The following is a 14,715-nucleotide window of genomic DNA, read 5'->3' as shown; positions in this document are numbered from 1 at the left end:
ACTCTCTCTAAAAATCAATGGGAAAATGCCCTGGGGTGAGGATTAACATAGATAGATAGATAGATAGATAGATAGATAGATAGATAGATAGATGATAGATAGATAGATAGATAGATAGATAGATAGATAGATAAGCAACTCAATCTCATTTCATCCATAAAGCCTTCTTGGCTTGCTCCTCTCCTCTCTCTGCTTCCATCCCATCTCGAAGATATAACCAATGTCTTTTTTTGGTGTGTGCAATCTAATAAGTGCCAAGTGAAGTTTAGTTGAATAAATGAGTGTGCTCTAACATCCCTTCTCTACTGAAAAATCTTCCTATTACACCCATGTCTGTGCTTCTCTTTGCCTTCTTTTCTTTCTCAGTCACTTCCTGACCTCTCCCATCTCCCAAGTGAAATTCACTCCATTCCACACCCTTCAGACTGTTACTTTGTCCCAAAGAATGGCAGGCAGGAAAACACACTGTTTTAACCCTGCAACCCCATACAAAAACAGATAAATATTAACATTCAATAATTCCCCCTACAAAAACAAAAACAAAAAAAAAAACCAAAAAAAAAAAAAAATAATTCCCCCTATACAAAAACTTTTAGTGGCTTCCCCTAACCCTTGATATGAAATCTCAAGACCTCACCTAGGCCAGACAGGTCTTTTGTGTTCTGGCCTCTCCCCTCCTCTCCAACCCAATTTCATGTCACTTGCCCCCTTGCTCCAAGCAATTTGTCCACACAGAGTTCTCCATCCTCAGCTACCCTGAGCTCCCTATTACTCTGGGGTCTTTGCCCATATTATTTCCTCTTCTTGACCCCCGCACTCCCTTTACCTGTATGACACTCTTTTTTTATTGATTTTTAGAGAGAGGAAGGGAGAGGGAGAGAGAGAGACATCAATGCAAGAGAGAAACATTGGTTGGTTACCTCCTGTATGTGCCCCGACTGGGGATCCAATCTACAGCTCGATATGTGCCCTGACTGGGAATCAAACCGGCAACCCTTTGGTGCACAGGATGATGCTCCAACCAATTGAGCTACACATGCCAGGGCAATGACACTTATTCTTAAATGTGTTATACAAGCTCACTGACACTATTAGACTAGCACCAGTGAACTTCAGTTTTATAAATGGGAATCATACAATATGAAAGGCTAAAAAAAATTGCAAAATACCTTTGGAAGGTAATTTTTCATAATATCAAGAGCCATAAAACTGTTCACACTCATTGATTTAGGCATCACACTTTCAGAATATATCCAATAACAGGGATTTCCACTCTTTTTTAAATCAGTCCATCCAGAATGTTCCCATAGATGGCACATCCATTCCTAGATTATTGCTAAAGCCTGTTTGATCTAGGATGTGGATTATGTACAATTCCATTTCTTGCCACTAAAGAAAACACATTCCATTAAAAGATGTTATTCTGGGAATAATTCGAATTAAGTAAATAATTCACCAAATGCAGCATTTCACTTATTAATAAATTGTTTGGAAGTTCTGCAACCTATCAAGACACAGCAGTGTCTTGGCATTTAAATTGAGAACTGTCATTGTTATGAAAGAATGAAAAGGTGCAAATACATATGACTTAGGTAATAATGGTGGTAATAACATCAGCTCTTTCATAACAATTTCCTCATTGCCTCCTCACAAAGGTCCTGTGAGGTAGAAAGAAGGGATTTATACTTTCTGGTCTCCAGGTGGAGCCATGGTTTTCTATTCGTGCAAAATAAGTTGAGAGCCAGTCGGGGAGGCCAGCAGGGCATGACGGGTAGAACACGGCCTGGGGGATCATATGTCCTGAACCACAACGTTTTCTGTCTGTGACTCCTTGGGCATGTCATTCAACTCCTGGGTCTCATTTTACTCAAACTCCTTCCAGAGTTGTTGAGGGGTTTCAATGGGGTACTGGAGGTGAATGCACTCTGAGAGGTCAACACTGTGCAAAGATGACCTGTGTTATTGTGCTGGCTCTGTCCCTGAGCTGGGACCAATAATAATGCTTCAGGTCCAAGAGGTGGCTTTCCCTTTATCCACTCATGTTGAGTAACACTCCAGGATTCCTAGTAGGTCTTTATATTGGCACCCTTAATACAAGAAAACACAATGATAACAAGGCAAAATAAATATTTATTAGAAATCATCAAAGCATTTCTTCAAGGACACTAAAATGTTCTTACTCTATTTATGACTTCTTTCTTGAACATAGAGTCTCACACACACAAAACTAAGAACAAGTATGTAAATTAGAATTTACAAGGATAAGGCACATTCAGTGAGAACAAGATGATAATTCTGCATTTGGAACCGAGATCACAGTAAAGAACATGTAAATCAATGCAGAAATCAAGTATGGCTTACAGGCCAGGATGATGGCCCCGCTGCCTGGGTCCCGCCCAAAGCCACAGGACACAGCTCTCCGGGCCTGAGGAAGGAAAGGAACGTCAGTAACACTGTGCTCTCTCGGGCAGGAGCCTTCTAAGAGCGTAATGACTTCACAGTACAGCCTCGCACACCTTCCCCCACACCCCAGGGAGGAAGGTAAGCACCATTTTTATTCCTAATAGATTCATCACCTGATGTCTAGAATAATGGATTCTTCCTGAGGCAGAGTTTAGCTAAAGGAAAATTTCCAGCTCAAATCATTACCTGAGTGTGGGAGATTCTATCCCTGGAAAATGACTTCCCCTTAAATTTCTGAAATGTAAATCATGGCGTTTTAACATGCCCTAATATGCCCATGGATTTAGTGTGGCCTGGTGTGTGTGTGTGTGTGTGTGTGTGTGTGTGTGTGTGTGTGTGTGTGTGTGTGTTATTTTATGCACATCGATCATAGGGACCATGTAGACCGTCAACATGAATCACCTGAGCAAGAAGCCATAGCCCGCTGACATATGCCAACCACAAAGGCAGACTCAAATTTACTGAGTAACTGCTTTTTAAAATGATGGTGCAGGGGGACATCTGTGGCCCAGAAATCTGAACACTCCAGTTTCAACAGCTCTGCTATGACTTCCTGCCTGACTATGAGTAAGTGTGCTTTCCTTTCTGAGCTTTAGTCTTAGGTGTAAAATAAGGGGACTCGTCCTTTTAACCTGATGCTCTTTGGCCCACTGCTTCCCTTCACCTGAGAAACCCATCTAGGCTCAGACTAGCCAGGCTGCACGCCTTCTAGGGATGACTATCCAGTACAGCAAATTCTATCCAGCCCCACAGCTTTCTGTACATGTGAGAAGACAAAGATCCCATTACTGATTTCTACTTCCTTAACCTCCCAAGAAATGGAAATGGCTTTATCCATGCATATGGGAGTCAAAGCAATTCTGGAATTCCCAGCTCCAATGTGTAGAGCACGGCGCCATGGACCCAAATGGCTGCCCTTTGAACCAAGACATCTGTTCTCGATGTATGTAAACGGGTAACTCTAGGTACAGGATGCCGATCTGCAGGCTAAAAGGACCTTAAAGTTCACCTGACTGTGATCTTTAACATCATCCGTAATAGGCTCTCAATCAGCTTCCGCTTAAACATCTCCAATATCTAGAGCAGCTGTAGGACTAAATGGAACCAAAATCTTTCCCCTGAAATTTCCCACCTTTGGCACTAGTGCTGCCCACATCTGGCACACATCTGCTCCTCCCGCCTCCGTGACAGGCCTTCCCTTTCCCAGAGGACATGCCTAGTCCCTGCTCACACCTGAGCCTGGTCTGACCACTGCGGTGCAGAGCATGGTTGGCGCCTGGGTCAGCTGGAAGGGCGGGCTGCTGCAGATTGTGTGGCTCTCAGGCTGCATCCTTGACCCATCCCATCTCTCCCTGACCCGGCCCATCAGGGGCACAAAGGCCAAGTTTCCACTCACCCAGGTGCTGGCATACAGAACAGCCCAGAGCCGAGAAACAGCCCAGAGTGGCTGCTTGGTTTGCACTTCTCCATTGGCCTCAAGTCAAATTAACTAGCCAATTTCCACGTGGCCTAAAGGCCAAATTCATTTTTGCGGCATTTCAAATTAAATTCATGGTTAATATACTTGTCATTCCGCCTCAACAATTCCCACATGAATCCCTTTACCAGACAACCGAGGCGGAGCGGCTCCAGACATCTGGGACATTTCTTCCCTCTCTACTTCATTTCTGCCCCCAGACTGGCTCCGTGTGATTTCAGGGGGAGGAAATCAGAGGACGAGGCTCTAAAAGCAAGCCACTCATCTTGGCAAATGCGCCTTTCTCAACCTTTTCCTCAGCTTCCAAACTCACAGTTAACAAGAATATTTAGTGCCAGAGCGTTTCAGGTATTCTTTTGAATTCCTCTGATGAGAAACACTGATGTATGAGAGTCACCTCTGGGATGTCAGGCCATATAAATAGAGCAGCTGCTATTTCTGTTTCGGACGAAGCTGGGACCCAGCTCGGAGGCGGGCACCACTGCAGGGCCGGGGCGAGGAGGAGAGCCAGGCTCTCTCACCCCATCACAGCGTCCAGCTGGCTCCGGAGTCAGCTGCAAGTGCCGGGGCCGCCTCACACTGTGCATGTCTCATCTGGACCTTTGTGCGCGCAAAGAAAAGCTTTTTGTTTTTGCCCCCGCCACCCTGAGGCCTAGTACACAATACTTCCATCCAGTCCCAAATCCTCAAGTCTACTTCTCCACTTTCAAAATCATGGACTTCATCTGAAGTGTTTTTCATTTAAAACTGAAATGTCCTTTTTCTATTGAAAATAAAATAATAATAATAATAATAATAATAATAATAATAATAAACAGTGTTAATTACACTACGAAAAGTCTCTCACTTTGAGACAGTTTGAGCCTTGGGGTGCCAGTGGGCACTCATTCCAAGGGTAGTTTCCTGTTCCCTGAAGGTTCTGGAAGGGCATTTCCATAACTCACACCCCCCTCCCCCAGGAGATCGGACTTGCTCAGTCCCCTGTATGTTCTGGGATGGGGCCAAGAGTCCCTTCAATTCAGAAGCCCCAGTCACAGCAGGGGAGAGGAGGGATGTGTGGGCTGCGGCTCCCAAGGACATGCTGGCAGGAAGAAAGTTCTGCTCCTCAGGCCCCGCCCCTTCCCTACGGCTCCTCTCCCAGCCAAGCTGACCTGGTCACCAGCTGGTGAACCCAGGGATTTCAGGAACCCCAGGTTCAGGACTGCTGGCCATCCATCCACACAAACTCTTCACCAAATAACAAAATCCAGGGTCTTTTCCACGCAGAAAACTGACAACTGCCTCTCAGTTCAGCCCGAGGGTGCTTTCTGCTTCCAGGCGGGCAGGGCCAGGCTCCATCATGAGGCAAAGCCCTCAGCACGCAGTCCCGGACCAGCCTGCAGCACCCATGCGCACACCAGCTCCGGATTCTGCGGCTACACTGAAGTTTCTGGAAACTCATCTATTTCTTCGAACGCATTGAGGGTGGTTTTGCTGTTGCTCCTGGAAGAATCTTGGATTTTGTTGAAATCTGCTTTAAAACAAACAAACAAACAAACAAACACTATTTTAGAAATACAGCAGTCTGCAAGGTCGGTTATTCTATGCCTCACTGCACCACCCAGTTTGCCGCTGCCTGATTTTTAGAAGTTATTCCAACTAGGGTTCTAAAACATCAGAATTGGAAGGGACCTGAGAACCAATTTAATTCAATCCTCCCATTTCACAGATGGGGAAAATCAGGGCCCTCAGACTCAGTCTGCCCAAGGTCGCATGGTCAGGCAGGAATGGCTGTCACACGTCCTACCTGTCCGCCTCACGGACCCGGGATCTTCGTTGAGGAAGGAGACGTGTGTTTTCCATTCAGTCCACTTCACCTCGTTGATCCTGCGAGTGTAAGAATCATTCGCACTATTTCACAACTGCACCTCATTAAACACAAACAAATAGCATGGCCTTTGGGGGTCCTAGACAGCTCCCCTCTGTCTGTCCCAGGGGTCAGGGTTTGAAACCTGCCCAAGTCCCCATTTTCCCAGGCCTCCAGGGCTCAGTCTCCTCCCAGTGTGTGAGACCCCAAAACTCAGAGAGGGATCACGGGGACATCTTCAGACAGCAGCAGTGTGCCTGACTGGTGAGGGCGGTTCCTGGGGAAGGAGGGAGGGGAGGAGAGGAGGACGGAGCGGGGAGGGATTAGGGCCCCAGCTGAGAGGATGTGAGGGTGTGAGGATGAAAAGCATAGACGGTTAACTAGGTTAACCCTAGTTGTTAAGGTGGCACTAGAAGGTGGTTGGGATTCGAACCCCTAAGGAGTGAGCAGTGTCTACGGTGTTGGATCACAACTGGCGGCGGCAGTTTGGCTAAAGTTCACACTCAGAGGCCATCCCTAGAGTGAATATGTCAGAATCAGAGACAATTACAGTCGGAAATGATGGCCGGCGGGGGGGGGGGGGGCTATCTCAGCCAGAGAAGTAGAAAGGAAGGTGGTCTGCAGGGTCAGGCAGTCAGATGGGGTGGGAAGAGGTGGACTGAGCAGCAAAGACAGTCATGGCAAGTGCAAGCACTTTTTTAAAATCAAAAAACGTGGTATTTGTCAAAGGCAGCTGCCTCATTTCCATCGCAGGGACAGTGTGCCTCTGTCCCCTAGTGTCACGGAAGCCACAGGGTGGGCAGAAGGACAGAGTGCCCCTTGGAAAGCCTTCCCTAAACCAGACACTGGAAAGGGAGAGGCTGTGGGGGCCCCTCCACCCCCACGGAGAGGGGACCGAGGCAGCAGAGCCTCCCTTCCTGTCCTCCTGCCGCTCAGGAAGCCTCGTCCCAGGCCAGCGACCCCGGAGGGCACATTCGCCTTTGGGAGGGTCCGGAACAGAGCGTGGCTGTGGGCGGCACGCAGGGGCGGCACTGCTTCTCTAGCATTCACCGCCCGGCCCTCCTGACCCACCAAAGGCCACCCCAAAGGGCCCTCTCCCTCTGTTACCGCAGACACAGCCGGAAATCTTCCTCTGCCACTTTACACAGCTCCCCCGTCCGGAACCTGCTCCTCAGCCATTCTGGCAGCATCTTCTCAAACTCCAAGATCGTCCTGGCTCTCTGGGGACAGAAACCAGCCTAAGCACGTCGCTGAGGAGCCAGCCCAGGAGCACATACATGCACACACACACACACACACATACACACAAAGTACTCACACACAAGTGCATGTACACATCACACACAAGTGCATGCATACATAAGCACGCACACAAAGTACACACACACAAGTACATGTACACATAAGTGCATGCATACATATACACACTAAGTACACACCCACAAGTGCATGCACACAAAGTGCACACACAAGCCCACGCACACATACACAAGTGCACACACACAAAGTACATACCCACAAGTCCATGCACACATACCCACACAAGTACACACGCACAAAGTACACACCCGCTAGTGCATGCACACATGTGCACACACACAAAGTACATACCCACAAGTGCATGCACATATACACACACAAGTGCATGTGCACACACCACCAAACAGCCCACTCCACCCCCACTGGAAGCTTAGTGCATAGATCCTGACGTTCAGCTAATCTACAGAATTCAAAAATGAAAAACCAGAAAGCTTGGGGAAGGTGTCCAAACTGCTTTAAACATGGCATAAACAATGTTTCTGGAAGTCCAGGCGCGTCCTAACTGAAAGTGTTAGGATCCTGGGTCCCACAGTGACGGGAAGTGCCGGCGTCACGTGGTCCCATTTCCATCCCGGGCTTGGAATCCCCACGGCAGTTTTCCTGGCAACAATTTGTCCAATCGCTCCTAAATATTATCGACAAGCCTATTAAGAAGGCCCTAGTCACTAGAAACTTCCTTGTGTCAAATCAAAGCTTTTTTTTCTTGTAGTTGCCCCATATACTTCAGTTCTGCCTTCTGGGGTCATAGAGGGAAGCTGCTCCCTCTTTCAAAAGTAGCTCTGCAGGTACCTGAAGAGATATCCCCTTTGTCAAGCCTAGCTTCAGTGCCATTTCTTGTAAGGCATGGTCTCCCGGCCTCTGCAAAGCCTGCTCACCACCTCTGGCCATTACTGTAGTGGTGTCCTCAGCATGGAAGGCCCACCGTAGGTGAGGACTGTTGAGGCCAGGGTGGAGGAGAGCAGAATTGACACCTCCATTGTGCTATACCCTTATACTCCTCTTGATGTAACCTAAGGTCACATTTCAATATCCACATATCACACCAGACTCTGAGCCGAGCACCCCCATAAGCCTGAGTTGCTCTCACACCTGTTGTTGACCCTATACTCAAGGAACCTAGGCGAATGCTTCCTCAAACCTGGCCAAGCACAGGGACCTCATGCAGATTCCCAGGCCCCGCCCCAGGTCCACCAGTGCTGATGGCCAATAGCGTGTAGTGAGCTGAGTCCCCGTGAAGGCTCGCATACCAGGGTCTCCACCAGGCTCACCTGCAGGCGCCAGATGCGCTCACTCTCCTTGGAGACGTTCTCAACCGTCTCTCCCATGAGGGCGATGAGCATGTTGAGGAGGAGGACGAAGGTGAGGATCACGTAGGTGATGAGCAGGAACAGGAAGAGGATGGGGTACTTGGAGTTCTGCTGGATGTTCAGGTCGCCCAGGCCTATGGTGAGTTTGAAGAGTTCCAGCACAGCATCGCTGAAGCTGCCGTAGGAGCTGCAGTCCTTGTGGTCCTTGGGGCACTTCTCAATCAGCGAGGCCAGGGCTGGGAGGACATCACAGGGTGCGCTCGTCAGCCTCTGGGCCTGGTTAATTACCCAGCAAGCTCATGCCTACTCGCAGGTACACACACGCCTCCACACACGGCAGGCCTGCCTCCTGCCCGCTTCCTCTGGCCCTTTCAGTTCCATCTCCAGCCCCAGCTCTTCCAGAAGCCTCATCAGGCTGATTCGCTGCAGAAAGCCCTTCTTGCCTAACAAAGCCCATACCCTTCTGTGCCTCCTTTGCCCTACTGTCCGGCCCTTGATCGCGCACAGCCTTGCAGAGTTGCTAATTATAATCTCTGTGTGGCCCTGGCTCCCCATCCAGGCTTTGAGCTCCCGACTTCCTGTAGCCCAGGTCATCTCCCCCAGACTGTGAGGTCCTGAGTGTCCTCCCAATGCTCTGTAGTGAGATCCCCTGGCCAAGGCCTGAAGCCCCTTCTTCTCTTCTTTCCAACACACTACAGCAGTGGCTCTTTGCTGGCTGGATGGCTGGGTGGGTGGGTGAGTGGGTGGATGGTCAAATTAATGAGTGAGTAAGTAGATGAATGAATAAACAAGATAATGAAAGGTCAAATAAATAGGCAAATTATGACACAGAAAGGGTATCAGGCAGATGAAAACAGATGCTTAACTTCAAATGCCAATGACCACTGGGAGGAAAAAAGGGCATGGAAATATAAAACCTCATCTCCCCATGCAGAGGTCAGACATAGGACCAGGTTGTGCTGTTCCTATCTGTTGTAGATGGAGAGGTTTTAAGAGGAGGCTCCCCATCCCTGGTCCCCAGCAGACCCAAGGCCCTCCCAGGCCTGTCTGAAGCGAACCCTGAGATAACATAATGGAGGGCCAACGGGGATTCCCTCAGTTCGCTGCTTCCCTCCTAGTTTTCAAAGGCCACCAATCAAATTTCTGTGAGTTCATTTCCCCATCTGTAAAATGGGCCCAAAACACCTGCCCGGCCTCTCTCAGGCTGTGAGGGTCACATGGGTGGATGTGAAAGTGGGAGGCATACCCCACAGTGGGGATGGGTAAGGGTGACGGGCCTGGTCGAATCCTAGAGTCTAAGCCTCAGTCGCCTTATGATCAGGGATGACGATTCCCCCTTGACTGAGATGCGGGAGAAGTAAGAAGATGATGACTGGAAAATGCTAAGCACAGCAAGGCTCTGTTGGTAGCTGATGTACTTGCTGCTGGGGCTGCTATGTGCTCTGTCATTCTGACATCTGTATAAAGTGCTTTACAAAAGTGGGAGTTACTATTATTTATAAATCAATTACCGACTCCGAATCCGAGTAAGAACACGATATATACAAACAAGAACTTCAGAACATCATGCAAAATGACCTACAGAGAAAAAAGAATGATTTGAGGGTAAGAGCTGAGGATGGAATCACCGTACACCGATCTCACTGCTTGCCATGCTCTCCCAGGCTCCCACCCTAACCATGGCCTCAACTCAGGCTGTTCTCCTTGCCCTTGGCCACGTCCCCCTGGTGCTCCAAAGCTCAGCTCTGGACCCCACCTTCTCCAAGAAGCCTCCTGCTCCTGGTCTCCTCCCTCCTCCCCACTCCCTCCTGGAAGACAGTCGGCCTCTGTCCCTGCGGATTCGCCCTGTCCATGAGCTCCTCTCTTCACAGTCTCGCATCTGGGACCCTCCCTCTTCCTGGGGCAGTGGTGTGCTGGAGCAACTCATACCAGCTCACCAGAGCTGACTACTGCCATTTCCTGAACTGTGTGAGCTGGTTGTTAAACATGGCCACTAGTAAAAATTAAATCATATCAACTTATAAGTAAATATATTATATGAAAAATAGAGATAATAGTCAAAACTCATCACTTCTTAATTATTTTACTACATTTTAGAGTTATTTATGCTCTCAAGGTTATTTACATCTATTTTAGCTATATGGTGGAAATACTATTAATAGTGTTACTGTGCATCTCTTCCCAGCTCTGTGTTCAAAGATGTCATGTTGGTAGCTGGAACCATTAGGGTGGGAGTAGTTATACCATAGAAATTGGTAAATGTGCCTGGCCGGTGTGGCTCAGTGGTTGAGCATCGACTCATGAACTAGGAAGTCATGATTCGATTCCTGGTCATGGCACATCACCAGGTTGTGGGCTTGACTGCATGTGGGAGGCAGCCGATCAATGACTCTCTTTCATCATTGATGTTTCTATCCCTCTCTCCCTCTCCCTCTTCTCTCTGAAATCAATAAAAATATATTTTTTAAAGAAATTGGTAAATGCTACAAGTCAGAGATTGACTCATTGTTTTGTTGATTGCCTAGATCTATATGTAAAACAGCAATGGAGAAAATGTTTAAGCAAATTAAACTTTAAAATTTGTCCTCGCCCTAGCTGGTTTGGCTCAATGGGTAGAGCGTTGGCCTGCGGACGAAGGATCCCAGGTTTGATTCCGGCCAAGGGCACATGCCTGGGCTGCGGGCTCAATCCCCAGTGGGGGGCGTGCAGGAGGCAGCCGATCCATGATTCTCTCTCACCATTGATGATTCTATCTCTCTCTCCCTCTCCCTTCCTTTCTAAGATCAATAAAATATATTTTTTAAAAAATGTGTTCTATCTGGAGCTGCTACATTGTGAATAACACAATAATAATGAAATCGTCTTCTAGTATTTGAACACTATTATCCAACTCAGCAAAGAAGTGGCTCACATCATTGACAAACAACTGAACTTCCACCATGTCTTCATTTTCACCTTCATTTTACTCCTTAAAGAAAAATATCAGCCAACACTTGTGTTGGAAGAACACTCGTTTGTCAGTTGAAACCATTGGTTAGCAACAGATAGAGGCGTTCAACAAAAATCAACAACTTACTCAGTGAGACTCAACTAGCTATGTGCAATTTACTATACAGAGTATTGTATGTTTTATTAGGAAGGAATCTGTGTACTACATCCTTTAAATAGTAAATTTGATAATAAACATCTATGTATCTGTGTGTGTGTGTGTCTGTGTCTGTGTGTGTGTGTCTGTGTGTCTGTGTGTGTGTCTCCCAGAGAGCCAGTTGTTAAATACTTACCAGCACACCCCTGCCTGGAGCTGAGCACATTCCTTCCCAAAGTGTATCCCTTCTCAATGCCCAGCAAGCCCAGGCGTTTTAGGGTCTGGGCACTTACAGCTGACCAAAGGCAAATGGAGACGGTGGCATTCAGAATAGAGAGCAGCCGTCTGCCCGTGGGCAAGCCCCCTTTGCTCTCCAGGCCTCAGTGTCCCCATCTGAGGAGTGACCATCCTCTGAGGGCCCTCCCAGCCTGCACATCTCTGACGCTCGGAGGCCCCAGACGAACCTTCTGGATCATGACGCTGTACATGCCCATGGACTGGAACCCCCGCGTGTAGTAGAGCATGTTCGCCCAGCCCAGGGCCATGGCCAGCACGAGGCAGGCGAGGTACTCTTTGTAGGCAAACAAGTACAAGAAGACAGACAGTATCACAAGCACAGCTTGGACAAAACTGTTCAGGAGACACAGGAGACAAGGGCCTTACTTACTTCTCAGCATCAGGGCAGGTAGGCCACCCCCCACCTCCCTTTGAACCCTGAACCGGCACCCTGGGGGCTGATGCTGAGGAGATGGATAAGGCTGCCCAGACCCGCCAGACTGGGCAGTCTGGGGCCAGCAGGGGGCTGGAGCGACGGATTTTTAAAAGCACAGATCCCCCAGGCCCCACCAGATCCTGGTTCAGAAGACCTGGAGAGCAATCCCGGAGGCTGTACGTGTTTAAATCACCACATGATTTCTTTGTTAAACCCCTCTATGATTCTCACATAGATTCATACCGAAAGGGTGCAATGGATAATTGCATTTATAATCAAAATGATAAAAGCTGACAACATCTATACTTATAAGCCAATCATAACAAAAGTATCCTCAAACCTACTTTTTTTTTTTTTCTTTAATAGGATGGACCAACCTGGAGATGATTATGCTAAGTGAAATAAGCCAGTCACAAAAAAAAATAAATACTGTATGATTTCACTGATACGATGTCCTTAGGGTGGTCACATTCATAGAGACAGAAAGTAGAATGGAGGTCACCAAGGACTGGGGGAGGGCAATGGGGAGCCGTTGTTTAATGCGTATAGTGTCAGTTTTGCCAGATGAAAAGAAATCTAGAGATTGACTGCAGAGCGCTGTGAACACTCAAAAATGGTTAAGGTGGTAACTTTTATGCTATGTGTATTGTCCCACAACTTAAAATGTTTGAAGACCCACATATCCCAAATGTACAAGAGCAAAACCTACTCCTAAGCAGTGTGCACACCATCAGTAACTCGGACATCTCTCGCTTATAACATCAGTCCGCACCGTTGGAAAATGACCGGTTAAAGCTAGGACACGGGCAGCCTTGTTTTTCTCGTGCAGTGAAAAGCAAGTGTTTGGGTGATGGGTGCCTTTGGCACTGAAGGGAGGAAGCACATCCACACCTTTGCCTCCGGTAACAAAACAACCAACAAGCAGAAAAGCATGGCCATGCTCTGGTGCCTTTTGTCTGCACTGGAACCATTGGCTGCCTAAATGGTTTTCCTCTGGAATCACCATACTTTCCAAAGGGGACAAACTCTCATGTGACTTGCATCGGGGGGCAGCGCTGCCCCCCGGCCATCCTTCACTGCAGTGTCTGGGGGCCCCACCTGCCCACAGGGATGGAGAGCCCGGTTCACGCCTCTGGCAGGCAGCTACATCTTGAATGAAACACCTAGGCAGTTGGAAACATCGGGCCAAGCTTCCAGGTCCTGTAGACCCACCCTCCCGAAGAACTCAGAGCAGGAACTGCAGGGGCATCCGCTGTGCAGTCAGGAAGCCAACATTCTTCAATGCTCGTTGCAGGTTTAATCAGCCTCTGCTCACTCAGAGACAGGACCTCTGAGGTCAGCCGCACACGACCTCCTTCAGACAGGTCTGGGCTAGGCTTTCTGGCAAGAGCCCAATGGTAGCCAAGCCTGCACTGGCACGAGGAGAAGATGATGGAGAAGCTGGGACTGGCTTCAGGACCACTAAAGTTCCGAGTGACTGTGAGGAACTCACTTCCCTGCTCTGGGCCTCAGTTTCCATACCAGCAGGTGAGACTCAATGATCCTCAAATACTTTCCAGCTCCCATCTGCCAGGGTCCAAGATGGTACGTCTAGGCCCCATGCAACTTGGAGGCACTGGGCTGGAAGCCTCCATAAGAAGGTAAACAGCAGGGCTGAGCCTCTCCGTGCCTCCCCCCAGCTGCCTGCCGCCTGGGGCTCTGTGGCAGGGTGGAGTCACCATCCCTGCAGCCAGATGATGGGCACCGTCCTCGTGTTTTCTGGGCCTCTCTCTGGGCATCTATGTGTCTCTCTTACCAGAAGTGAGAGAGGCGGCCCCTCACCACGGGGGTGTGGCAGAATGGCTGGGACAGGGTGACACAGTAGGGCAATTGTTTCAGAGGGACACAGCAACCACCAGATAGGACCTCAGCCCTGCCTGTGAGGTGGCGACCGAGGGGACGGACCTACTTACAAGACAAAGTGAAACCAGGCATCCGAGAGGATGGACTGCAGATCTGAGGGTCTCAGCAGGAAGATCGCGATGCCCTGAGGCCAGAAAGCAAAGAAAGGCTTCAGCCTCCTCCTGCCTCTCAGTGGGGGGTCTGAGGAAGGGGGTGTCTCCCCAGGACTGAGACTCAGTGTGTGAAGGCCCAGCCAGAGCCCAGGTGGGGGCTACTGAGGGGCCCTGTGGCTGGAGGACAGGTGAGCCCAGGTGCAGGCTCCTCCGATCTTTGTGTATCTCTCACTCTCACCCTCACACTCACCCCAGAACCTGCAAAGCAGCACAACATGTAGCTATCTGCCATCCCCCAAATACAGGGATGGCAACAGTAGGAGAATAATAATAATAAAGAATAAAATAATTAATAAATAATGATACAAGAATCAGCTCTGTGTTTCAAGTGCTCACAACTGTGGACCTACATTTGCCCGCCCCTGTATAGTCTAGCTTCCACCTTGGAGCCTTAGTTCATACTGTTCCCCACTCCCGCTCGGTAATGGCCTTCTCCCCCATGTCCTCAGGC

The 14,715-nt window shown here is 48.8% G+C and overlaps 1 protein-coding gene across 4 annotated transcripts in view; it reads right to left on the bottom strand.

Moving 5' to 3' along the window:
* Window positions 1-2,110: 2,110 nt before the first annotated feature.
* TRPV3 (transient receptor potential cation channel subfamily V member 3) overlaps window positions 2,111-14,715 on the bottom strand; it is a 35,400-nt gene continuing 22,795 nt past the window's right edge. Inside the window, exons 12-18 of one of the 4 annotated variants that reach the window (XM_059669090.1) lie at window positions 14,163-14,236; window positions 11,963-12,128; window positions 9,925-9,991; window positions 8,375-8,649; window positions 6,894-7,006; window positions 5,727-5,806; window positions 2,111-5,453 (exon numbers count right to left, since the gene is read on the bottom strand). In XM_059669090.1, the coding sequence (XP_059525073.1) occupies window positions 5,356-5,453; window positions 5,727-5,806; window positions 6,894-7,006; window positions 8,375-8,649; window positions 9,925-9,991; window positions 11,963-12,128; window positions 14,163-14,236 (873 nt within the window). In that variant the 3' untranslated portion in view covers window positions 2,111-5,355. Of the gene's footprint in view, window positions 5,454-5,726; window positions 5,807-6,893; window positions 7,007-8,374; window positions 9,137-9,924; window positions 9,992-11,962; window positions 12,129-14,162; window positions 14,237-14,715 lie in introns of those variants that run through there. The other 3 variants (XM_059669091.1, XM_059669092.1, XM_059669093.1) reach the window with 3 other exon arrangements.

The sequence above is a fragment of the Myotis daubentonii genome, chromosome 16, assembly GCF_963259705.1.
Source record: "Myotis daubentonii chromosome 16, mMyoDau2.1, whole genome shotgun sequence".
Taxonomy (NCBI): Eukaryota; Metazoa; Chordata; class Mammalia; order Chiroptera; family Vespertilionidae; genus Myotis; species Myotis daubentonii.
Note: the sequence above shows the minus strand (reverse complement) of the source record. Positions and strands in the feature narration are given on the sequence as shown.